Source organism: Scyliorhinus canicula, chromosome 8 (assembly GCF_902713615.1).
Source record: "Scyliorhinus canicula chromosome 8, sScyCan1.1, whole genome shotgun sequence".
Classification (NCBI taxonomy): Eukaryota; Metazoa; Chordata; class Chondrichthyes; order Carcharhiniformes; family Scyliorhinidae; genus Scyliorhinus; species Scyliorhinus canicula.
Genome location: NC_052153.1, coordinates 43,800,444 through 43,828,050, shown reverse-complemented (window position 1 = coordinate 43,828,050; position 27,607 = coordinate 43,800,444). Strand labels below are relative to the sequence as shown.

General features: G+C 45.8%; 1 protein-coding gene across 3 annotated transcripts in view; it reads right to left on the bottom strand.

Annotated features, from left to right (window-relative positions):
- The window catches only part of adamts3 (ADAM metallopeptidase with thrombospondin type 1 motif, 3), a 274,671-nt gene that overhangs the window by 13,334 nt on the left and 233,730 nt on the right, over positions 1–27,607 (bottom strand). For 2 of the 3 annotated variants that reach the window (XM_038804456.1, XM_038804458.1), the window contains 4 exons: positions 23,123–23,179; positions 22,371–22,451; positions 13,562–13,725; positions 80–245 (listed from right to left, as the gene is read on the bottom strand). In XM_038804456.1, the coding sequence (XP_038660384.1) occupies positions 80–245; positions 13,562–13,725; positions 22,371–22,451; positions 23,123–23,179 (468 nt within the window). The remainder of the gene's footprint in view (positions 1–79; positions 246–13,561; positions 13,726–22,370; positions 22,452–23,122; positions 23,180–27,607) is intronic. The other variant, XM_038804457.1, reaches the window with a different exon arrangement.

Below are 27,607 nucleotides of genomic sequence, written 5' to 3'. Positions count from 1 at the left end.
TTATAGTCAAAAATCATCAAACCACAAGTACCGGTGAGACAGAGCTTTCATGTTTTACTTCACGTTCAGACATAATTACCTCCATCGCATGGTTTGGAACACTGGGACCAGCTCTTCAAAGCCCATTCAAATGCATGGACATCTTCCTGAAGTACGTTATTGTTGCTGATAGTTGGCAAGGAGTCCTCATGAATAATGTAGTTATAAGTGAGAGTAGATTTTGTGCTATTATTCTGAGGAATAATCTGAAACAAACAGAGGTTTGAAAGGACTGTCACAAAGCCACATGATTTGGACCACTGAAAATTCCACATCTAAATATCTATTTTGTTCAAACATTTGGAAATTCATCATCGTATTTGGAAGTCTCCGTACCAAGCCATTGAGGAATCTTATGCTTCCATATTTGTCTCATTATCACCTCTTTTGGCTTGCATCAGTATCACTTTTGATATTTAATCACTCCTGCCCACCCTGACCACCCAGTATAGATCTTTCCCTTGTGTTATTTTCTAGCCCCCCTTCCTTGGCTCTGTACCTACTTGGTTTAGCACAGTTGGCTGGACAGTTGGCTCGTGATGCAGAGCGAAACCAACAGTGCTCGCTTAATTCCCGTACCGGTTGAAGTTATTCATGAAAGCCCCACCTTCTCAACCTTGACCCTCACCTGAAGTGTGGTGATCCTCAGGTTAAATCACCACAGGTCAGCTCTCCCCCTCAAAAGGGTAAAGCAGCCTATGGTCACTGCAACTATGGCGACTACTTTTTTTTTTACTTGCTTTACCTGCTTAGAAGTTGTTCATCTCCAAAATTCTCCAGCTCTGATGAAACATCACGGACCTGAAACTTTATCACAGTTTCTTGCTCTGAAAATGCTGCCTGATCTACTGAGTGTTTCCAGCATATTCTGTTTCGTAGCACTGGGAAATCTACACAGGGATTTGAAGTGTAGGGCACAGACCCCACTGAGCTATGTCCAGAAAACCTAGGCACAAGTGTACAGAACCAAGACTTAGGGACCACCGTGTGCGCACAGATGGACCATTGGAATTTAACTCACCAAATGCATGCAGCAAACCTTCACAAACCTTGGGCGGGATTCTCCGACCCCCTGCTGGGTCGGAGAATCGCCGGAGTCCGGCGTCAATCCCTCCCCCGCCGTGTCCCGAATTCTCCGCCACCAGAGATTCGGCGGGGGCGGGAATCGTGCCGCACCGGTGGGCGGGCCCCCCCCGCTGCCGATTCTCCGGCCCACGATGGGCCTAGCCCCTCAATGTGAGGGCTTGGCCCCTCAAGGTGCGGAGACTTCCGCACCTTTGGGGTGGCCCGACACCGGAGTGGTTCACGCCACTCCGTCACGCCAGGACCCCCCGCCCTGCCGGGTAGGGGAGAATCCCGGCCCTTCACACTGTTTATCAAGCTGGGACCACCCTATCAGGTTGGAGTTTGGCTTGCTCAATCATTTGAAGCTGAGTGGGAAGAATTTAGCCTCGGTGACAGGTCCACCCCTCCATTGCCCCTTGGGCAGCACTGTAGCATTGTGGATAGCACAATTGCTTCACAGCTCCAGGGTCCCAGGTTCGATTCCGGCTTGGCTCACTGTCTGTGCGGAGTCTGCACATACTCCCCGTGTGTGCGTGGGTTTCCTCCGGGTGCTCCGGTTTCCTCCCACAGTCCAAAGATGTGCAGGTTAGGTGGATTGGCCATGATAAATTGCCCTTAGTGTCCAAAATTGCCCTTAGTGTTGGGTGGGGTTACTGGGTTATGGGGATAGGGTGGGGTTGTTGACCTTGGGTAGGGTGCTCTTTCCAAGAGCCGGTGCAGACTCGATGGGCTGAATGGCCTCCTTCTGCACTGTAAATTCTATGATATTCTATGATATTAATGGCCATGGTCAGTCAATTATTTATTGTAAATCTTCTGGACTTTAACTCTCTCTGGTTCATGTATCGATTTACTGAAACTGCCTCATTTCTGCAAACTTCCATCACTGAGTCTGTCATCGTGGTAAGATCTTTGTAGAATCTTATAGCATTGAAGGAGGCCATTCAACCACAAATCACATTTTTAGACACCTCTATTAAATCTCCCGATACCTTCTCTGCTCATAGACAAACAATCCCAGTTTCTCTACGCCTTCCATGTAACTAAAGTTTTGAATGCCTGGCTCCCTTTTTCTTGAATCTCCTCTGGAATCTCTCCAAGCTGCATGAAGCGTGGTGTCTAGAACTGGACACAATATTCCAGCTGGGGACTAACCAGTGTTTCGTAAAGGTTTAGCATAACTTCTCTCTGTTCTTACACCCCTTATAAACATATACAATTCAATTTATATTGTCTCCTCTCATTCTTCTGACCAAAATGCATCACTTCATACTTCTCTCTCTTAAATTGTGTCTGGCACATGTCGGCACATTTTATTAGTCTGTTACTCAACTATTCACTGTGTTGCTACATTTCAGAGTTTTGTGTCACCCACAGCTTTGAAATTATGCCCTGGATTCCCAAGTCCAGGTCATTGATATATATCAAAAAGAGCAGTGACCCTGTCAGGAAGTACTGCACATTTCCCTCGATCCTAAAGCAAATGTTCACAACTACTCTCTGCCATTTGTCTCTTGTCCCATTTTGTACATGTGCTGCCATTATCCCTTTAATTAGGGGTTGATTTAGCACAATGGGCTAAACAGCTGGCTTATAATGCAGATCAAGGCATGCAGCGCGGGTTCAATTCCCGTACTAGCCTTCACGAACAAGTGCCGGAATATGGCGACAAGGGGCTTTTCACAGTAACTTCATTGAAGCTTACTTGTGACAATAAGCGATTATTATTATTCTTTGGACTTCAATTTTGCTAACAAATCTATTATGTGGGGCTTTATAAAGTGCCTTTTGAAAATCCATATTCACAACATTATCTTCATCAACTCTCTCTTACTTCATCAAAGGACTCAATCAAGTTATTCAAAAATGATTTACTTTTAATCATTCAATGCTGTCATTGATTAATTCACATTGATCTTAACGAGAGCCTTGCATAAATTACCGTTAGTTAATAATTACTGGGGGCTGATTAAATAATTGAAAAGTACAGGAGGGTATTAGGTATGGAGAGCTCCTCATGAGTAGCATAGCATTCCTATATTTTGCTACTCACTACCAACTTCTAAAGGACAATTAAGGATGGGAAACAAATGCCAACCTTGCCAGCAATACTCACATTCCCCAAACAAATACAAAGTATTATTCATCCACAGCACGGGCATACAGCATGCCCCACTGAACAGTGGCTCTAATAGTTTGAAATATGGATCTCCAGCAATGGTTTACCTCTCTGCAACCTCGTCAGGGTGAATTTGAAGAGGGTGTGTTTGCATTGTCAGCGTCCGCTTCCTGCAGCCGTTGCCTCATGTCTCATAGAAAAAAAGGATTAGGGGAAGAGAAGTTGCCTTTCTGCCTCTCAAGCTTGCTCTATTATTCAAACAGGTTATGGTTTATCTTAACTCCATTTATCTCAGCCAGCTTCAGTTATCCTGACATCCGCAGCCTTTTGAGGGAAAGAATTCCATATTTGACCAACACTTGCATAAAAACGTGCTTCCCAATTTCTCTCCTAAATGGTCGAACAATAATTTTAAGATGAAGTCCCCTTGCTCTTGATGTCCCCACTAGATAAAATAGTTGCTCCGAATTCACCTTTTCAAATCCTGGTGACATTGTACACGCCTTGATCAGATCACCCTTCAATCTTGTGCAGCCAAGGGAATACAGGCCAAATCTTTAAATCTGTCCTCATAAGTTAACTTTCTTTTTTTTAAAATTTAGAGTACCCAATTCATTTTTTCCAATTAAGGGGCAATTTAGCATGGCCAATCCACCTAGCCAGAACATATTTGGGTTGTGGGGGCGAAACCCACGCAAACACGGGGAGAATGTGCAAACTCCACATGGACAGTGACCCAGAGCCGGCATCGAACCTGGGACCTCGGCGCCGTGAGATAATTTAATTTTCTAAGCACTGGTATCATTATATGAATTAGTGTTGTGCCAAGGCCTATAACTCAAAAGCATAGCTGGGTGAGTTTGGTGGATCTGCTAGATGGAGTGGCTTACTGACGAGAATGACAATGAGAATTTGGTGAGAGTGGGAATTCAATGTAGAAAAGGATGGAGGTGCTAAGTAATTTATGCCAAGAGGCAAGAGTAAATAAGGAATTATACAAGAAGTATAATAATTAATTAGATCCAGGGAATATAACTAAAATTAACTAATCAGAGAATGCCAAAATTGTAACTATGCAAATTGCATCAAACAAAAATTTGTACACTCCATTGTCTCAGATAACTTCACAAAGTACCTCCATTTGCTCCAAGCTTGAGGATCAGGGAATCTGGAAGGCTGGGAATTTCTTGGAATTATCATTCCAGGAGGAAGTCACACTGCAGGTGCAGAGATTTAAGGAAGATAGTAAGTAAGTGGCCACATGGCAGGATAGGAAGAAGTAGTCACTACAAAAATCCTCTAGAAGCACCGCTGTTTCAAACCAGTTTCCATCACTAAAAATCAGTGAAGCTGGTGATACCATTCTGGGAGCGGGAATGTGGGCTGGAGGGGAATGGTGGATGAACTCTACATCACTTTCATGCTACCATGGTGAAAATGAGTGTAAGGCGGGCACAGCAAAATGTTAAATGTCATAGGGAATTCACCTGTCAGGGTTTGGACATACATTTCTGTAACTGTCAGTATGAATCTTGCATGGTATGTTACCTCCCTGGAACCAGGATAAATGACATCAATGAACTGAACAGAACATTTTGCATGCTGAAGCTAACACTATAAATAGGAAAAGGGTCAATGTTCTACATACAGACATTCAGGAATTAGAGAAGAAGCTAAAGAGCAGGTTATTAAAAGTATTAATCTCTGCATAACTCCCAGTGGCACATGCTACTATGTGTACCAGTGGTTAGCACTGTTGCTTCACAGCATCAGGGACCCGGGTTCGATTCCCTGCTTGGGTCACTGTCTGTGCAGAGTCCGCACGTTCTCCCCGTGTCTGCGTGGGTTTCCTCCGGTTTCCTTCCACAAGTCCCGAAAGACATGCTTGATAGGTGAATTGGACATTCTGAATTCCTCGCGTGTACCCGAATAGGCACCGGAATGCGATGACTAGTGGATTTTCACAGAAACTTCATTACAGTGTTAATGTAAGCCTATTTGTGACACCAAGAAAGATTATTATTATGTGCACTAGGATAGTACAGACTAATGCGTAGCTACAGAAATGGTGCAGGAGACAGATTCCTGGGGCATTGAGACCAGTTCAGGGACAGTCTCGGGACCTATTAAGTTAGATGGGATGCACCGCAACTGGACTGAAACTCGCGTCTACGTGGAGCAATTAACTAGGTTTTAGGGGAGGTTTTAAACCAAATTGATAGGAGGTAGGCAGCAGGATGAACCATTACCGGTGAGATACAAGTTGCAGAAAAGTGACAGAAACAAACAAAATTAGAAAAAAAAGAGTTGTTTGGAAACAGGAGGATCAGACAGGGTGGTACGTGAAGCAGACCAAGATGGGTGTAGAATATATGCATGTAAATGGACAGTGTGATGAATATGGCTGGTGAGCTGCTACATATCATTATGATATAATGGCAGTAATGGACACCTACCTCCAACAAGGAAAAGAATGGGTATTCAATGTTCCTGACTGCAAAATGTGCAGGGATAATAGGCAAATAAAGGACACAGGGTGGCAGGCGCAGTGCAACGATATTGCTGCACTATTTGAAAGGCATGATATACTTGCAGGTTCATGGACGAATTTGGTTAAAATTGAGGAACATGATAGCACAGGCAAGTGGGGATAGCGACCTGCGGGTGGATCGCGGGCGGGTGTCGGGAAGGTCGTGGAGCCATCCATTGCAGTGTTCCCGATCGTCTGAATTCAGGCGCAACAGCTGCAGCAGGCGACTTTTAAAAATGCCGGCTGTGAGCGGCTTTAAAAATGATGGCTGCGCAAGCGTACCCGCTCATCAGTCCAGAGAAAAAAACCGCCTCCTCCTGACGTCAGCGCGCTGACCCAGAAAGGTTTTTTTAAAATTCAATTCCGTCTTCCTGCATCTGTTTTGAATATGCTCAATGGCTGAGCCTGCAGAACTCTCTTTGATGATAAATTTTAAAGATTAAACAGGTTCCCAATACTTTGAGTTAAGTAATTCCTCCTCATCTATGTCTAAAATCGTCGCATTCTAATTTGCAGACTATGGGCGGGATTCTCCCAGCCCGGGGCCGGGCCGGAGAATCCCCGCAATCGGGCCACGCTGCCGGCATTCGATTCTCCGGTGTCGCAACACACTTTTACATACATGTTAGCCTGGAGCTATTGACAGTAATGGCAGTGGCTCCAATTTCTTTTCATCACTTGGCTGATTAGAAGTCTCACCCACTGTTGTAGACCCTGCAATTGGCATGTGTTGGAAAGATTTACAAGTTGATTCTCAATTTGTTTGGCCACATTTATGATCACACCTTTCTTGGCATCAAGTCATGGGTCGGGACTTTCTAGCCCCACCGTGGCAGATATGGCGAGCTAGCCAAAAGTCCATCGACTTTGGTGGCACTAGTAAATCCTGCTGGCAGGAGTAATCGGAAGACCCCACTGCTGGAGTGGGGTTTGAAACCAGAGACAGAGATACCACCAACTGCACCTCAAGACCTCAGCTATTATACTAGCGGATGTAAATCAAAGACCATCAAAAGGCCAGAAGGAGATAACAGAGTACATTTTCAGGTAAAACGCAGTAAATTCAAGAGATGTAGAATAGTGATAATGGAAGACTTTATTTATCCTAGTGTAGACTCTGTAAATAAAAGTGTAGCGAGTAAAGAGGTAGAGGAATTTCTGAGATGCATATAGAGAACTTCCTTCATCAGTATGTTTTCAGTTTAATAAGGATGGAAGCAGATATTAGAACCAAGAAATGCTGGAGGAAATCATCAGGTCTGGCAGTATCTGTGGAGAGACAGAGTTAAAGTTTTGTGTGTGTATGACTTAGGAAGAAAGCAGTGTTGGATCTAGTTCTGGTGAACAAAGTGGTTCTGTTTCAATCGATACAGCATTTGATGAACAGTTTTCACAATGTTTAGAACAGTTATGCAAAGGGCCAGGAAGTAAATGAAGGGAATAGGAAGCAGTAATCAGAAAAATTCCCAACTCCACAAACCGGTCTCCATTAAGGAGGACCCATTGTACTTGCACTCCGGGAAGGCAGGGTGGGATTGAGTTTGGCCCGTCGCCTCCGGAGGCACACGTGAGGGGTCAACAAAGGTGGGTGGATGGCGAGGCCGGCATCCTGCAACACCTGCTTCTGTTTACTGGGACATTTACCCATACATTCAGTACTGTCAGGTCCTGAAGACCATGTCCCTCATCTCCCCCCTCACGCCATTTCCATATCCCTCATATTCCTCATGCCTCATCTATGCTGCTTCATACCCTCATGCATCTTTATATCCTCTATTCTCCCTCACATACCCCCTCATATATCCCTCCTATACTCCATAAAACCCCATAGCTACCATGCCCCCCATATGCATCCTCTGCCTTCTCCTTTCCAGTATCCACTTTTTACAGAATCAATGTGTCATTGGCAAGTCTGGCAAGACTTTGAAGTGATCCTGAAACTAACAACATATGCAGAGGCTTTGAAAAGATACTTTGAAAATACTGCTTAGCTTACAACTTCTTCAAAATATCAATCAACTACAGTCATTCACAGTATCAATGTCACTAGTTTCGTTTGCACTTCACACCTCTTAATGCTGTGCAAATAAATACACAAACCACAAAGAAATATATAACTTATCACAATGTATATGAGATGTCATTCAAACAATAGCCCTCACTCCCATGCCTACTGAAGGGACATTGCCTGTGGAGTTGAGTGCATTAGTCATTCTTGGAATTCAACCAAGGATTCATGATGAGGCCATATGGAAAAATGGGTCTCTGCTTCTTTTGATGCAGTTGCCAGATGCCCAGCCCAGCATTGAGCTGGCAAGGGCAGGAGTACTGCATGTGGGCTCTGGGCCTGACCCAATGTGGTGAAAATCTGGGCCAAAACTAGGTCTTCCTGGATGATGAGGGATTCAGAGATTACAATGCAACAGAAAAATAAATCTTATGATAAATATTAGATTGCTAGTTCAGTTAAGAACAAAATATACCAGAGACACCTGAAAAGGGAAATAAAAGGGGCAAAGAGTGTGTACGAGAATATATTAAAGGATATCTAGAACGAGTGGTCACAGATATTTGAGAGGTGGTAAATTTAGAACTGAGATGAGGAGGAACTACTTGCCGCAGAAGGTGGTAAATTTGTGGAACTCACTGCTCCATAGTGCGCTGGAATCGGAGTCATTAAACGATTTCAAGAAGGAGATAGATATATTTCTGATTTTAAAAACTGGTTAAAGTGATATGGGGAACAGGTGGGGAGGTGGATTTGAGACCAGGAAGAGATCGGCTATGATCTGATTGAAGGCGAAGAAAGCTCGAAGGGCTGAATTGCCTACTTCTGCTCCTAATTCCTATGTTTCTATAACTTAGAAGGGAACCCAAAGCCTTTATCAATACATACATACGAACAGAACAATCAAAGGATGGTTGGGTTGATTAGGGACTGAATAGAGCAGCTTCTTGTGGAAAAGAGGGCATAACTGAGGAATTAAATGAGTACTTTGTATCTATCTTCACAAAGGAAGAGGTTTCTTCCAAACCAAACTGAAGGAGATAGGAGATAAACTCAATAGGGTGAAAATAGATTAAAGATAATAGAAAAATAGTCAAAAGTTTGATCGAGCGCAACAACAAGAAAAAGTCACCCAGTCGATTTTGAAGGGTGAGAATTGTGCAGTGACTGGCCTTCCGATCATCCTTAGGTATGGTGATGCCTGAAGACTGGAGGATTGCAAATGTTACATCCCTCTTCAAAAATGGAGTGGGGATACAGCTGGCATCTACAGGCCAGACAGTGTAACATCAGCAATACGGCAATCTTTAAAGACAATGATGCAGAAGAACTAATACCTGTAAAGTTGTGGGTTAATAAATTAAAGCCAGCACTGATTTGCTAAAGGCTAATCGTTTTTGACTAACGCGATTAATTTCATTGCTGAAGTAACAGGGACAGTGGATGTGGGTAATATGGTTGATGCATGTGGATTTTCAAAAGGCATTGGATAAAATTCCACATAAACACATAAGCGATAGGAGTAGTCCCTGCAGCACCTTAAGCCTAAGGGTCATAGAACATAGAACATAGAACAGTACAGCACAGAACAGGCCCTTCGGCCCTCGATGTTGTGCCGAGCAATGATCACCCCACTTAAACTCACGTAACCCGTATACCCGTAACCCAACAATACCCCCATTAACCTTACACTACTGGCAATTTTAGCATGGCCAATCCACCTAACCCGCACATCTTTGGACTGTGGGAGGAAACCGGAGCACCCGGAGGAAACCCACGCACACACAGGGAGGACGTGCAGACTCCACACAGACAGTGACCCAGCCGGGAATCGAACCTGGGACCCTGGAGCTGTGAAGCATTGATGCTAACCACCATGCTACCGTGAGGTCATGGCTGATCTTCTACTTCAGTTAGAAATTCCTGAGCTATCCCCATATTCCCTTGGTATCTAAAAAAAACCTATGGATACTTGACCGGAATATATTTAAATATTGAGCATTCACTGCTCTCCAGAATCGAGCATTACAAAGGTTTGCAATATTTTGAGTGAGATGATTTCTCCTCATTTCAGTCCTAAAAGGCCAAAGCCTTATTCTGAGACAGTGATAGCTGGTTCTAAACAAACCCAGTCAGGATTTGGGATTCTCCCAGCCACTACCCTGCCAAGCCCCTCAACATTTTCTATGCTTTAATAAGGTCACCGCTTATTCTTCTAAATTTGGGAATATAGGCTTCTCAATCCCTCCTCACATGGCAATGGCACAATCCCGTTATCACAGGAATAGGTTAAGTGAACCATAAAAGCTCAGGAGGCCCAAGATGATAAGTTAAAGAAAATTTATTTAGTTAACATAAAGGAAAGGCTGCTTACAACCCAAAGGTCCCAGTCGGGACTACTGGAAGTGTTGGTCGCAGTCCTGGCCTGCATTTAAAAGGCTGGTTTACGAGCCCCAGCTGGGATGGCCACGAGTGGGGAACCTCATATTCTACTTGTACCATGGGAGATTGATCGATGTGCCCCTGTGGGTCTCATAAGGGTTATTATATAAACCTTTGCTGCACTTCTTCTGAGGCAAGTTATCCTTCCTTAGGTAAGGAGACCAAAATAATGCAGCACTCTAGGTTTGGAGCTGGATCCTCCGCAGCCCCGCGATGAAAATCGTGTTTCGCATGGGGGCGGAGAATCAACTTTCATGCCGAAATCGAGCCCGGCGATTCTCCGGGACCCAAGAATTGGCATGTTTGGAGTACTCCAGGTGGCTGTGGGACCAATGCCAGAGGCCCACCCAGCGATTCTCCGCTCCCACCTGGCCGAGTTCCTGACGTGGTTCTAACCACCAATCACCTTTCAGGAACCTCTCGTGGCGGCTGGGGACTCAGTCCGCAGCCGCCCTGGTTGGGGGAAGGGGGGGGGGGGTGGCACGCGGGGGTCGGGCACCTGGGGGGGAGGGGGGGGTTCTTATAGGCGGCCGCGGGACAGATTGGGTCAGACAGATCTTCGGGCGCGTGGCCGATCAGGGGGACCTACATTTTTCAGCTGCCTCCGCGGTCCGAGTGCGCCATGGCGCTCAGCGTGGCCGCTGGAGGCCGCCACCGTGCATATCCGCGGACTCCAGGCCAGAGGTGCGGGGGCCCGTATCCGCAGCCAAAGCTGCGTGAATCACTCTGGGTCCCTGCTAGTCCCCTGCAGATGAACGAATCGGCTAATCTTTTTTACTGGAAACTCAGGAGTGAAACACCAGCTTTTTTATGCCGGAGTGGGGACATAGTCCCATTTTGGGAGAATCCAGTCCATGGTCTCACTAAAACTCTGTACAATTGCAGTAAGACTTCTTTACTCTTATACTCCAGCCCCTTTGTTATAAAGGCTGACATATTATTTACTTTCCTGATTGTTTGCTCTATGTTCATGTTAACTCAAAATCCCCAGTCTCTCACCATTGTCTTTCTATTTTTCCTACCAAATATAACTTCACATTTTCCCACATTATATTCCATCTGCATCATTAAATTTGCCTGAATTGTTTTGGATCTCATTTGAGTCCACTTCAAAGTCTACTTTCCCCTCTAAGATCAGTGCTGATCCTGTTAAATGGTGGATCAGCATACCTATGGGATTAAAGGGGCAGTGGTTGCATGGATACAAAATTGGCTCAAAGACAGAAAGCAAAGAGCAGTGCTGACCAGTTGCTTTTCAGACTGAGGTGCAGTTGTGCCCCCAAGGGATTGGTGTTGGGATCACTGCTTTTTGTGATATATATTGGACTGAGCATGGGAGTAGGACCAATTGGATAACTCTTTCAAAGAGTTCCACAATGGTCAGAATGGCCTCAATCTGTTCTGTATCATTTTGTGTGATTAGGTAACAAATGCTGAACATAATAATCCAGATGGTGTCTGCCAAAAACTGAAAGCAATTGAAGAATGTTCTTTCCAGATGGTGTTTCAATGTCCTTGAAATAAAGGGCAAAATCCCATTAGCCTTTTCACTGCTCCAAGTATCTGCCTTCAATGTGGTGGAATGATTTACACAGGGCAGCTCACATTGTGCCAATCACCTCAGGATTTTAACCACTCCAGACTTCCTCCTCATCAACTATAGCCCCTTGAGTTCAGCTTTCCGTGCTCTCTCCATTGCCAAGGCTCCATTTCCATTGTCCACCTTTGATTTGCTGGTGAAAACCTGAATATCCAATGTTGTCCTTGCGAGCCTCTAGCTCTCCAACCTCAATAAACTTGAGCTTGTTCAAAACTCTGCAGTCCACAGCATAACTCTCACCAGGTCCCATTCACCCATCACCCTGTACTTGCTGGCCGACACTGGATTTCAATCAGTCAAATACTTTGATTATAGAATTCCTTATGTTCAAATACCCACGGCCTTGTTCCATCCTATTTCTGCAACTTCTGTGTTCCTTCAATTCTGGCCTTTTGTGCATTCCCCCTTCATACGCCCCATCATTTTCAATTGTGCCTTCAGCTTTCTCGGTCGTAAGCTCTGGGATTCCCTTCCCAACCTTTCCATTGCTCCATCTGTCTCTCAACCTCTAAGCTGCTGCTTAAAACCTATTACCTCACTAACCAAGCTTTTTGTTGCATGCTCTTGTGTCTACTTTATTGACTCATTGCAAATGTTTATCTGATTACACGCGACTGGATCTACTTGGGTGTTTTACCACACTAAATGCATTTTTACAAATTAATTCATGGTTTGTGGGCATCGCTGGCTGGGCCTGCATTTATTGCCCATCGCTTATTGCCCTTGAACTGAGTGGCCATTTCAGAGGGCATTTTAGAGTCAACCACGTTGCTGTGGATCTACAATCACATGTAGGCCAGACCAGGTAAGGATGGCAGATTTCCTTCCCTGAAGGACATTCGTGAACTCGGGTGGGTTTTTACGACAATCGACAATGGTTTTAATTCCAGATTTTTATTCAGGTCAAATTTCAACATCTGCTGTGGTGGGAAATGTAAACTGCTGTAATTCAAGAACTAATGTGAGGGATTCTCCCTCCATGGCATTCAGGGACAGGTTAATATAAACTGCAACCTTCTCTCCTCTGCAGAAAGTTTAAAATTGCATAAAATGTGAACAGCTACACTGCAAAATCTGAATTACTCAATGGACAAAACACTGCATACACAGCTCTCCAGCATTGGCCTTCCTGATCTAGGAAGCACAAAGGTCTGAAATCTTTATACCCAGTTAGAAGGGGAGGCAGCGGCATAGTGTCACTGGACTAGCAATCCAGAAGCCTAGAATCATGCTCTGGGGACATGGGTTCAAATCCCACCAGGGCAGGTGGAATTTGAATTTAAAAAAGAAACTGGAATTGAAAGTCTAATGAAGGCCATTGTCGATTGTTGTAAAAACCCAACTGGTTCACTAATGTCCTTTAGGGGAAAGAAATCTGTCACCCTTACCTGGTCTGGCCTACATGTGACTCCAGACCCACAGCAATGTGGCTGACTCTTAAATACCCTCAGGAATGGACAATAAATGCTGACCCAGCGACGCCCACATCCCATGAATGAATAACAAAAAAGAACTTCCCTTACACCAATGATTGTAATACAAGGTTGTATCTATTGGACATAGTGTGGGTCATGGGAAGAAATACGCGAGACTGCAGTGGCTAAGTTCTACACTGCATTCACTTTGTGACCAGCCTCCTGTTAGGAGCTGGGGATTAGTTATGTACGTACCTGGAGGTCATGATAATATCCAATTGTCTGAAGTTGTTAGCCTTGACAAAATTCTCGTACTGAATAAAACGACAGGAGAGTCACTCACCAGAACCACAACAGGATCGTGCAAAGGACCATCTGTATGAAGGGTTTCTATGTCATCTTCCAAGGTGTATGCCCACTCTATGCCCAGTTCAATAAAAACCTTTGTCTTGGATTTGTCCCCTTTGCCATTCAGAATGTAGTGGCCTGTAGCCTGGTTCTTGACAGCTGAGACATAAAATGAAGGTTTTTTTGTGTGCAAAAATGGATAACAACATATATCAGAAAAGTTATCGCAGGATCTCAGTTCATCTTTATAACAAAGTTATGTGTGAATTTGCTTAAATAATTTGGCTTTGGAAATACTGAATTAAAAATGGGCGGGATTCTCCACTATCTGTTGGGGCGGGCCGTACCGGCGCTGAGGAGTGGCGTGAACCACTCAGTTGTCGGGCTGCCCGGAAGGTGCGGAATTCTCTGCACCTTCAGGGGCTAGGCCCGCGGGGTTGGCGCCACGACAAACAGCGCCGAAGGGCTTGGCACCACGCCAACCGGCGCCAAAGGGCCTCCGCCGGCCAGCGCGAGTTGGCGCATGCGCGGGAGAACCAGCATGTACTGGCGCCACCCCAGCGCATGCGCAGGGGGGTTCCTCTCTGCGCCGGCCCTGGTGGACCTTTACAGCGGCCGGCGTGGCGGGAAGGAGTTCTCCCATAGCGGTGGGCCCCGATCGAGGGCCAGGCCACTGTGGGGGGGCCCCCCGGGGCCAGATCCCCCCGCGCACCCCCTCCCCTCCCGAGGACTCCGAAGGCCGCCCGCAGAGCCAGGTCCTGCTGGTACGGATCTGGTGTAATATACGCTGGCGGGACTGGCCAAAAATGAGTGACTACCCCCCCCCCCCCCCCCCCGGGCGATTATCCAGCCCGTCGGGGGTCGGAGAATCCCGCCCAATCATGATGTTGTTAAAATGTTTCATAATTTGCAGAAAAGGTAGATTGAGTTGCTTGCGTTAAAGATATCTATGTTACAATCAGTGCTTCTTTTAACAAAGAATAGTTTTCAAACAGATATTAGGAAAACCACTTTACCTAAACAGTTGGAAAGCAGAGGCCGGGGAGGGATAATGCAAGACTAGGAAACTTGAAGAGGGTAATACAATGGTCAAGTTAAGGGACTAAATGAGAGTTAAGGTAATAGAGGAATAATTTAGAATTCTGTATGAATGAGTCTTAATAGAAGAGATAAACTATTGAAAGAATGAGATCCAATAGAGATTTTACCACAGGATAAATATTGATAGGAAGTTAAGGCACTGGAGGCTGAACTTTGAATCATAGAATTTACAGTGTAGAAGGAGACCATTCGGCCCATCGAGTCTTCATCGGCCCTTGGAAAGAGCATCCCACTTAAGCCCACACACACCTCCTCCCTATCCCCGTAACCCCACCTAACCTTTTTTTTGGACACCAAGGGCAATTTAGCATGGTCAATCCACTTAACCTGCACATCTTTAGTCTGTGGAGGAAACAGGAGCACCCAGAGGAAACCCATGCAGACACGGGGAGAACGTGCAGACTCCGCACAGACAATGACTTGAGCTGAGAATCAAATCCAGGTCCCTGGCGCTGTGGAGCAACTGTGCTAACCACTGTGCTACTGTGCTTTGAGGTTTACAATAGTGGAGGGTATGTTCTGATGGACAAAAGGTCTTTTCCTATCCTGGATATTTATGTCCTAACACTTATGAAGGAAAGGTACACAAATCTTGATCATCGTTTGCTTTCTGTTATGTTTTTACCAATTGCATATTTATTTTCCCTCTTTTCCACATTTTCCCCTCCCTTAATGAAGGCGGGATTCCGGAATGCTGAATGGTGGCACAGTGGTTTGCACTGCTGCCTTACAGAGCCAGAGATCCGGGTTCGATCTGTCTGTGTGGAGTTTGTACATTCTTCCTGTGTCTGCGTGGGTTTCCTCCGGGTGCTCCAGTTTCCTCCAACAGTCCAAAGATGTGCAGGTTAGGCAGATTGGCCATGCTAAACTGCCCCTAGGTGGGGTTACAGGGATAGGGTGGGGGATTGGACCTTGGTGAGGTGCTCTTTCAGAGGGTTGGTGCATACTCGATGGGCCGAGTGGCCTCCTTTTGCATTGTAGGAATTCTATGCCTTTGTTTCACAAGGCTCGGATTCCTCTACGATTTTTCTCACAGCCATTTTCAAAGGTGAGCGTCCTCAATGTCAGTAGACAATTCAATAGCCAAGCTGAATCATGATTCTCTTTTGAAAGTAAAATTCAATCACCAACTAGTCAGCACTGAAGCTAACAATAACACCCATACTTGTGCCTTGACAAAGATGAGGCAACTCAATAGAGTGGCGAAACAATCCTACAATCCCTTTACCATACAGGAGCCACCTACATGCTGAGCAACCTTGTTAAACTATTAGGGGAGACTTAAAATGCAGCAACTTCATTGGTATGAATTTGACCATCCTTCTACTTCCTGACATTTGTAAGGCTACAGGGAGGAATTGTTAAAATTGCCTACTGACATTATTTATCAATGCATAATGGAATCCTCACTATAGAGCGATGGTTCATTGTATTGAATAAGCATAGATAATAAGGCCTGAAAAATTAGCTTTCAAATCTCAAGTCGTTACTTTGAATAATTATTGTTCATCTGCTGCTGCTATTTTTAGTCCCCGAATTTTATGGTTATGGGTCAAGTGAAAACAACAACCAGCCTGGGGTTGTCATGCCTCTCTGAGACAAATTTTCATTACATATTAACTTCTTGTCCGTATGTCAACATCACAAAAACAAGTGACACAAATGGGAACTTATACTTTGAAACTGCATTACCACGGGGAGGATCAAGTAACAGCTTGGTTTTACAGAACTTGAATATTGCTTAAAAAAGAGACAGGCTGTTAAAGTTTTTGTCTTGGACTCCTCATGACAGATGCAAGAATGACAAATTTCAAAGGGAAAAACAACACATATTGCAGATGAAAGATGTGTTGATTCATTGGCAAGTCAACTCTAATTGGCAGAGTCATTTCCATTGCCACCACTCTTCTGTTTCATTCAAAAAAGGCACAATGCCTGGACATGTTCCTTTTTTCCTGCAGAGTACAGGTCCCTGCATTTTAATATAAGTAGCTTTGAGTAAGAGTAAGTGAGCCCATTATCAGCCTGATTATCGTAAATTGATTATTAGTGTAATTCTTTGCACACTCAACCAACTTGACAACCAATCGCCACCCTTTTAACAAAGAACAAAGAAATGTACAGCCCAGGAACAGGCTCTTTGGTCCTCCAAGCCCATGCCGACCATGCTGCCCCTCCAAACTAAAATCTTCTACACTTCCTGGGTCCGTATCCCTCTATTCCCATCCTATTCCTGTATTTGTCAAGATGCCCCTTAAATGTCACTATCGTCCCTGCTTCCACCACCTCCTCCGGCAGCGAGTTTCAGACACCCACTACCCTGTGTAAAAAAACTTGACTCGTACATCTCCTCTAAACCTTGTCCCTCGCACCTTAAACCTATGCCCCTTAGTAATTGGCCACTCTACCCTGGGGAAAAGCCTCTGACTATTCACTCTGACTATGCCCCTCATAATTTTGTAGACCTCTATCAGGTCGCCCCTCAACCTCCGTCGTTCCAGTGAGAACAATCCGAGTTTATTCAACCGCTCTTCATAGCTAATGCCCTCCATACCAGGCAACATCCTGGTAAATCTCTTCTGCACCCTCTCTAAAGCCTCCACATCCTTCTGGTAGTGTGGCGGCCAGAATTGAACATTATACTCCAAGTGTGGCCTATTTCTCATGTAATATAAATTGTTGCTCCCTTTGAAATCTAACTTCCTTACATCTGTCCTGTTGATGAAAATATTCAATAGCACGTCTCTTTATCAGAAATAGTCAAATCATGTAATTGAATGGCTGATCTCCTTTTCCCAGCAAATCCAGCAGCCAATGTGCAAACAACATGGATCTATAAACAGAAAATGAGGAAAAAGCAGAAGAAAAGTTGGCTGAGAGAGCACACTGGCCAAGATATTTCCCTCTTTTTATCGAATAGTGCTACAGGATCTTTTGCAGTCACTTCAGGGGACAGATCTGGCTTTGGTGTAATGCCTCATCCAGAAGACGTCACCTCAACAGTGCAGCACTCCCTCAGTAGTGTACTGAAGTGTCAGCCCAGTTAATGTTCTCAAGGCCTGGAATGGGTTTTGAACCCACAAAATTTCTGACTCAGTTGAGTGGCTTTACCAACTGAACCAAGCTGACATGATTAGTGCTGAACAAAGATCTATAAGCAGGAGTGCTGCCTTTTATCATGCAACCTGCAAATAATTCCTGTTTGGCTCACAATGTCATTTTTTGTTGCTGCTCCTATCCAAGGCGGTTGCTGGTCTGGGAACATAAGAAAAAGAGTAAGTCGCTTAACCCCCACCCAAGCCTGTTTCTCCATTCAGTTAAATCAGGGCTGAGTGGCAACTTAACTCCATATGACCTTTAATGAATGAATGAATTTGAGTCCCTGTGATGAATTCTGGAACTGTTGCATCTCTCAGCATTTGAAAGAGAAAGCTAGGTTTTGTTATCACGTGTTAGTACGCTGAGGCTATGGAGAGCGTATTGGAGAGGGCGAAGGGAAGATGTGAAAGTCAATATATGGATCTCCCAAACTGATTAGCAGAGTGGTTAGCACTGCTGCATCACAGCACCAGGGACCCAGGTTCGATTCCTGCCTTGGGCGACTGTCTATGTGGAGTCTGCACGTTCTCCACATGTCTGCGTGGGTTTCCTCCGGGTGCTCCGGTTTCCTCCAAAAATCGAAAGATATGCAGGTTGGGTGGATTGGCCATATTAAATTGCCCCTTTGTGTCCCAAAGGTTAGGTGGGGTTAAGGGGATGGGGGGGGGGAGGGGGAGGAGTGGGAGTGGGACTAGGTAGGGTGCTGTTTCAGAGGGCCGGTGTGGACTCGATGGGCCGAAAGGTCTCCTTCTGCACTGTAGGGATTCTATGACCTGACTTTGTGAAAACAGAAGTTATTGCAGGTGGGGATCGTCAAACTTGGGAGCAGTGAATTGAGGCTGACTATGAACAAGGGAAAGGGCGAAAGTACATGACTGATACAAACTAAAGAGACAGCATAAACTAGACGAAGGACAGTGGGTGCTAGTGTGAACTCTGCCCGTCCCAAACCTGAGCTCTCTGCCCGACCCAAACACGAGCTCTCTGCCAATCACAAACTCGAGCTCTCTGCCCGACCCAGACCTGAGCTCTCTGTCTGCCCGTCCCAAACCTGAGCTCTCTGCCAATCACAAACCCGGGCTCTTTACCCGACCCAAACCCGAGCTCTCTGTCTGCCCATCACAAACCTGAGCTCTCTGCCCATCCCAAACCCGGGCTCTCTGCCCGTCCCAAACCCGCTCTCTCTGCCCGTGCCAAACCCAAGCTCTCTGCCTGTCCCAAACCTGTGTGAGCTGTCTTCCCATCCCAAACCCGGGCTCTCTGCCCGTCCCAAACCCGCTCTCTCTGCCCGTGCCAAACCCAAGCTCTCTGCCTGTCCCAAACCTGTGTGAGCTGTCTGCCCATCCCAAACCCGGGCTCTCTGCCCGTCCCAAACCCGCTCTCTCTGCCCGTGCCAAACCCAAGCTCTCTGCCTGTCCCAAACCTGTGTGAGCTGTCTGCCCATCCCAAACCCAAGCTCTCTGCCTGTCCCAAACCTGTGTGAGCTCTCTGCCCATCCCAAACCTGAGCTCTCTGCCCGTCCCAAACCCGAGCTCTCTGCCTGTCCCAAACCTGTGTGAGCTGTCTGTCCGTCCCAAACCTGTGAGAGCTCTCTGCCGGTCCCAAACCTGTGTGAGCTCTCTGCCTGTCCGTCCCAAACCTGTGTGAGCTCTCTGCCCGTCCGTTCCAAACCTGTGTGAGCTCTCTGCCCGTCCCAAACCTGTGTGAGCTCTCTGCCCGTCCGTTCCAAACCTGTGTGAGCTCTCTGCCTGTCCCAAACCAGTGTGACCTTTCTGCCCGTCCGTTCCAAACCTGTGTGAGCTCTCTGCCCGTCCCAAACCTGTGTGAGCTCTCTGCCCGTCCGTTCCAAACCTGTGTGAGCTCTCTGCCTGTCCCAAACCTGTGTGAGCTCTCTGCCCGTCCCAAACCTGTGTGAGCTCTCTGCCCGTCCCAAACCTGTGTGAGCTCTCTGCCCGTCCGTCCCAAACCTGTGTGCGCTCTCTGCCCGTTCCAAACCTGTGTGAGCTCTCTGCGTGTCCCAAACCAGTGTGAGCTCTCTGCCCGTCTCAAACCTGTGTGAGCTCTCTGCCTGACCCAAACCAGTGTGAGCTCTCTGCCCGTCTCAAACCTGTGTGAGCTCTCTGCCCGTCTCAAACCTGTGAGAGCTCTCTGCCTGTCCCAAACCTGTGTGAGCTCTCTGCCCGTCCCAAACCTGTGTGAGCTCTCTGCCTGACCCAAACCTGTGTGAGCTCTCTGCCCGTCTCAAACCTGTGAGAGCTCTCTGCCTGTCCCAAACCTGTGTGAGCTCTCTGCCCGTCCCAAACCTGTGTGAGCTCTCTGCCCGTCCCAAACCTGTGAGAGCTCTCTGCCTGTCCCAAACCTGTGTGAGCTCTCTGCCCGTCTCAAACCTGTGTGAGCTCTCTGCCCGTCCCAAACCTGTGAGAGCTCTCTGCCCGTCCCAAACCTCTGTGAGCTCTCTGCCCGTCCGTCCCAAACCTGTGTCTGCTCTCTGCCCGTTCCAAACCTGTGTGAGCTCTCTGCGTGTCCCAAACCAGTGTGAGCTCTCTGCCTGACCCAAACCAGTGTGACCTTTCTGCCCGTCCCAGACCTGTGTGAGCTCTCTGCCCGTCTCAAACCTGTGTGAGCTCTCTGCCCGTCCCAAACCTGTGTGAGCTCTCTGCCCGTCTCAAACCTGTGTGAGCTCTCTGTCCATCCCAAACCTGTGTGAGCTCTCTGCCCGTCCCAAACCTGTGAGAGCTCTCTGCCTGTCCCAAACCTGTGTGAGCTCTCTGCCCGTCCCAAACCTCTGTGAGCTCTCTGCCCGTCCGTCCCAAACCTGTGTGCGCTCTCTGCCCGTTCCAAACCTGTGTGAGCTCTCTGCGTGTCCCAAACCAGTGTGAGCTCTCTGCCTGACCCAAACCAGTGTGACCTTTCTGCCCGTCCCAGACCTGTGTGAGCTCTCTGCCCGTCTCAAACCTGTGTGAGCTCTCTGCGTGTCCCAAACCTGTGTGAGCTCTCTGCCCGTCTCAAACCTGTGTGAGCTCTCTGTCCATCCCAAACCTGTGTGAGCTCTCTGCCCGTTCCAAACCTGTGTGAGCTCTCTGCGTGTCCCAAACCAGTGTGAGCTCTCTGCCTGACCCAAACCAGTGTGACCTTTCTGCCCGTCCCAGACCTGTGTGAGCTCTCTGCCCGTCTCAAACCTGTGTGAGCTCTCTGCCCGTCCCAAACCTGTGTGAGCTCTCTGTCCATCCCAAACCTGTGTGAGCTCTCTACGCGTCCATCTCAAACCTGAGAGAGCTCTCTGCCGTCCGTCCCAAACCTGTGTGAGCTCTCTGCCTGCCCCAAACCTGTGTGAGCTCTCTGCCTGCCGTACCTAAAGCTGAGTTCTCTGCTGTCTAGGTTTCTCTGCCAGGTATAAACTTTGATCTGATTTCATGGCAATGCATCAGGGTAACCCAAATTGCTAAGTTCATAGAATCATCAAATCTCTACGGTGCAGAAGGAGGCCATTCAACTCATCGAATCTGCACTGACCCCACTCAGGCCCACTACCCCGCCATATCCCCTGTAACCCCCCCTAACCACTGGACACTAAGGGGCAATTTAGCATGGCCAACCCACCTAAACTTTGGACTTTGGGAGGAAACAAGGGCACCCAGAGGAAACTCACGCAGACACGCGGAGAACGTGCAGACTTAACACAGTCATCCAAGGTTAGAATCGAACCTGAATCCCTGGTCCTGTGAGGTGGCAGTGTTAACCACTGTGTCACCGTGCCGCCTGTTTTGTCAGTCCAGTTGCAAGAAGACCCTCGGTGAGGCCCTCAACTTGTGCTGACTGACTGACCTCAGGAGTCCCAGCAGAATAACCAGTTTTGGCTTCAGGATCCCTCAGGAGGGGCATTCAGCTGGAGTTGCGCATGTGGCGGCAGAGTGAAGATGGGGTTGGCGTTTGTCTGTTATGTAATCTATGACCAGAAAGGCTGCTAATCTAAGCTCTGACGTGAATAATAGGCACTTGAGCAAGAGACAGTCATAACACAGTACATTAGTAGTCTTAGAACACTGTTCCAACAAAGAGACACTACCTTTTGGAGAAAGCCAACAAATTATGGAGTAGTGTAACTTTTCATTTCAGCACAGACGGACTTATAGAAGTCTCATCACCACCGCTCTGAGTAATGTCCTTGTAGAATTCTCATCATTGAATTAGTTTAATAATAAAAGTAACAGGCTTAGTAATGAAAATAGTGTCTCTTTTATTCGAATACTAGGACTAATTCTATAAAGTAGCTTCTGGAGCAGAGCCTTGACAATTGGGAATGCATATCAGGAATTTAGACGTGACCCACCAATGATTTTCTGACCATTGTTGAAAAACCATGTGGTGACAGGCGCCTGCATTCCTGATACCATTCTGTCAAAGTGCAAGCCTACATTGGCAGGGCGAAGTTTGTGAAATGAGGCCTGCACAGTTCAGAAGGAAGCATCGTACCTTTTGAATACATGTTGGTGACCAATAGGGGATCTCTGCACAAGCGATGAATGTATTCTGATTAGTGCTTAAAATATAAATCAGTTGCTTCACTGAGCAAAGTTGTCAAGCAGCAGCAGGTTAGTACTTACCAAGAATGTGAGGAGAAACCTCGTCTTCTTGGATGAACACATGTCTAGAACCAGATGGGATGTCAAACATCTTTAAGTAGCCTTTGCATGTGTTAAGGTCAAAGATAGGAGCAAAAAAGAAAGAAAACAGTGGCGGTTACTATGGCATTCGAGTGAAATTTTGGGTTGAAGCAAGCATCAAAAGTACATTTTGCAAATTCTGGCTGAGAAATAGCCAACCAGGCTTGTGGCATGATGCACACATACACATAGGTCAAATGTTTCTCTGTGCCCAGCAAGGGGTGGGGGGGGGGACAACATACATGGTCCATTGACTGTTCAGCTTCTGACGTGATGACCTACTGGCCCTGAGTGATCACTGAGCTAGTGGATGGACAGAATAATGAGCATTGTTGCAAAATGAATGCTCTGATGCCCCCTTCCTCCCTTTTCCTGATTACTTACCAAAAAGAACTCTCGAGTGCCTTGATTCAGAGATATCAAGGTTTCTAGCTCCCTTGGGTAAAATGAATGTTCCTCTGGTTCGCCCTTAAACAAAATGGTTTCATCAGTTTTACTGGTAACTGTTTCCTTTTCATTGTCAACCAATGCGATCATTTTGTAAAGTAACTGACTCAAATGAGGAAGCGTTAACAGCACATGTATCCGGTGAAAGACACCAGAAACAGCTAATAGAATATATCAAAGTAAAAAAAGATGGTTGAAATCAGAAGTGTGAGAAATGTCCAGCACAGGCCAGACTGGATACTTGCAAACATGTTTTCCCAAGGTTCCAAGTTCATTTTGGTATCTCTTGCTTAATTTTTTACCTGTTGAAAGAGTTTGGGTAGTGGTTAGCTGTAGCAAGAGACCCCACAAGTCAAGGTCACAGAATTATCACAGAATTTACAGTGCAGAAAGAGGCCATTCGGCCTATCGAGTCTGCACCGGCTCTTGGAAAGAGCACCCTACCCAAGCCCACACCCCCCACCCTATCCCCATAACCCAGCAACCCCACCAGGTCAAAACAGTCTTTTCTGAATCTTTGTGACTTGCTCCTTTACCATAACATATACGGTTCCCTTTAATTGATACTGTTAATTGATACCGTACAACATGCTCATTATAGAAACAAGCAGCAAACATAGGATTTGTCCTTCGCTTTGAGTTCTTAATGTACAGTGCTGGCCTGCCTCCGCTCCGCTTCAACATCCAAGTCTTGCAACATAGGCAAAGTTACTTCCACATGTCCAAAGAGATCGCAACATGGATAGACAATCCTGCCTATTTCTGCAAATGTCATCACCGTGTGGATATTTTTTTAAACGAGATCCACCCACTGTCAGGACATTAGGCTGACTTCAGGTCACCGATGAGTCAAGCAGTTTACAGAAGCTGTGCTTCCTGAGAAACAGCTTTGTAATCTTCCCCATGGAAAGGAGACAACAATATGAGAAGTCACAACCATTTTTATCAGCTAGTATAAGAACCGTAAGAACCTGGAACAGGATTGGGCCCCACAGCCCCTTGAGCCTGCTCCACATTGAATAAGATCAAAGTTGAACTTCTACATCAACTCCTTTCATAAATAGATGGTTCACGTGTTGCCATCAAGGTCAGTAACCACAGCCCATTGTATACGTGAATAAGAAAGACTTTCATTTCATCAGTGCACAAATAGTGCAACATCATGAGAATGGAATAACACCAGTGAGAGGGCGATATGATGGAAACAACCACCATGTCTTTATTTTGCATCAATCGACATCGCTAGCAAAGAGGAAGCAAGACTATTCACATAAAAGAGTGAGGAACCTCGTAGAGAGGCTCATAGTAAGGTTCATTACCTCATTAACCAAATACAAATGTTTAAACAAAGATATAGTTGTATTTATATTAGCTGGATGATTTGCTCTACAAGCTTAAGGCGGTGTTGGAGACTATCAGAAATAGGCTTTCATTTTTGTTCTTCTATCAGGGGATGGTTTAGCACAGGGCTAAATAGCTGGCTTGTAAAGAAGGCCAAGGCCAGCAGCGCGGGTTCAGTTCCCGTACCAGCCTCCCCGAACAGGCGCCAGACTGTGGCGACTTGGGGCTTTTTACAGTAACTTCATTTGAAGCCTACTTGTGACAATAAGCGATTTTCATTTCATTTCATTTCGGCATCAGTTGCACCTGCATTCAATTTGCTATCTGAAGATGGGGAACGTTTAATTAAGAGAACCAGACAGATTAGCTTGCTGCGTGGTGGAGAGAGAAAAGCAGAAACGGATAACGATGTGAAGTGAGGACTATGCTATCCATTCACCAATAGGACTTCAGTTAACATCTATAAATGTCCCTGAAGAGTCCTGTAGTGTTTACATTATATAGGGGCACAACGTGTTCTACCGATCCAGAACTGCATTCCTCTAATGTCCCACTAGCTCCAATATTAATATACCACTTCTGGTAATAAACTTGAAAGCTATACATCAATTTATTTCATGTCTAAGTATGCATAGTATGTGCATGGTTGGTGTCATCTTGCTAATTTTATTCTCCTTCTATGCACTACCTCAGTGGGACAGGGAATTGCAGTGGCAATTGCAGCCCACTCCTCCCACGGGACTTCCTCACATGGCTGTGGTGTAGGAGATACAGGTTTATGGGACAGGGTTATAGACCCCAAAATAGCGACAGAGTGATATAAGAACAAAAATGAAAGCCAATTTCTGAGTGGGTAGTTGGGGACTTTAACGATCCGAATATTAGTTGGGATATGAATAGTGTAATAGGCACAGAGGGCACAAAATACTTGAACTGCATTTAGGAGAACTCTTTTAGCCAGCTCGTAACAGGCCCAACAAGGGTGCAATTCTAGATTTAGTCTTGAGGAAATTATGCTGGACAAGTGGATGAAGTAGCAGTGGATGGCCATTTGCAACTAGCGACCATGATACAGTTATGGAAAAGGATAAAGATAGAACAGGAGTAAAAGTTGAAAATTGGGGAAAGGCAAATTTTATATGCTCAGGTGATCCGACAAATGTGGACTGGTCTTTTAAAAATTCATCTACAAGATGTGAGCGTCACTGGTTAGATCAGCATTTATTGCCCATCTCTAGTTACCCTTCAGAAGGTGGTGGTGAATTGACTTCTTGAACCTCTACAGACCCCGAGGTGTAGGTACACCCACTGTGCTCTCCAGGATGTTGCCCCAGTGACAGTGAAGGAATGGCAATATATTTCCAAGTCAGGGCGGTGAATGACTTGGAGGGGAACCTCTAGGTGGTGGGTTCTCGGGTATCTGCTGCTCTTATCCTTCTAGATGGTAGTGGTCTTGTGCTTGGAAGGTGCTGTCTAAGAAATCTTGGCAAGTTACTGCAGTGAACCTTGTAGATGGTACACACATCCCACTGTTCGTCGGTGGTGGAGGGTTTGAATGTTTGTGGAAGGGGTACCAATCAAGAGGGCTGCTTTGTCCTGCTTTGAGCTTCTTGAGTTTTGTTGGAGCTGCGCTCATCCAGGCAAATTGAGAGAATTCCATTACACTCCTGACTTGTACATTCTCGATGGTGGACAGGCTTTGGGAAGGATCAGGAGGTGAACTATTCACCGTAGGATTCCTAGCTATTGACCTGCCCTGGTAGCCATAGTATTAATATAGCTGGTCCAGTTCAGTTTTTGATCAATGGTGTTGGATTCAACAATTATAGAGGGGAGGGGGTCCTTTAAAATATTAGCTAAAATATACTGGAAAATAAAATGATTCGTGAAAATTATTGAATTTGTAGGACTATGAGTAAGTTATAAAATTGGTTAAACTTTTGAATACTGTCCATGACTGTCTCAAATGTTACGAATAAAGTACTGCAAGTAAGCGATATGAGGGTACATTCAATGAGTTTGAAACAATCTCATAACTGAGACCGACGTGACGTAGGGTGTTTGAACGTGGGACAAGAGTCATGGGAAAGATAATTAATTTGGAGTAATTGATTAATGTCTAACTAACCAATCGCCTGTTCAGTGACTGACACTTTCCTGAATAAATCAAGCAGTTCTCAGCTGAGAATTAGAACCAATAAAACCAAATAAGCGGATAAATCCAGATAAGGATTCCCTTGAGCATGTGCTCCGTTTGACTGATTAGAGAGAAGAATTTTAGCCATCGGAAAATCCTTGAAGCATTCATGAAAATTACTTTTAAAAAGGCTTTTTGTTGAAATTACTTTTAGTTTGCAAATCTGGAGTCACTTTTATTTTGAAGTTTTTGCTTTCACTCTTCAGTGTCTCAAGGACATTTTAGTGTACACACAGAAAAATTTTTAAATTAAATTTTGTGTAAATGTACCAAAATGAGTACTTAAAGAAATAAACAGTGCTTCTTATATCTATTCAACCAGACTGAGACCTCATCTATGAGCAAGAGATAAGGGGGGTCTTACTAATGGTAACCCCCAGGATGTTGATTGTTGGGGATTCAGTGATGGAAATGCCATTGAATGTCAAGAGGCGTTGGTTAAATCCTCTCTTGTCGGAGATGATCATTGCCTGGCACTTGTGTGGCGTCAATGTAATTTGCCGCTTGTCAGCTCAAGCCTGGATATTGTCCAGGCCTTGCTGCATCGGAACATTGTGCAGTCATCTACAAACATCCCCGCTTCTGACCTTATGATGGAGGGGACGTCATTGTTGAAGCAGCTGAAGATGGTTGGGCCTAGGACAGACACTACCCCGAGGAACTCCTGCAGTGATGTCCTTGAGCTGAGACGATGGACCTCCAACCACCACAACCATTTTCCTTTGTATCTGGTATGTCTCCAACCAACGGAGAATTTCCCCCCTGATTCCCATCAATTCCATTTTAGCTAAGGCCCCTTGGTGCCATACCCAGTCAATGCTGCCTTGATGTCAAAGGCAGTCAGTCTCACCTCTGGCATTCAGCTCCTTTGTCCATGTTTGAACCAAGGCTGTAATGAGGATAGGAGCTGAGTGACTCTGGCGGAATCCAAACTAAGCGTCCTTGAGCAGGTTATTGCTGAGAAAATGCCGCTTGAATCATCAACATTACTGATGACTCCTTCCACCACGTTTCTAATAATGGAGTGTAGACTAATAGGTAATTGACTGCGTTGGATATGTCCTGTTTCTTGGGTACAGGTCACACCTGGGCAATTTTCCACATTGCTGGGTAGATGTCAATGTTGTAGCTGCACTGAAACAGCTTGGCTAGAGGTGCGGCAAGCTCTGGAGCACAATACTTCAGTACTATT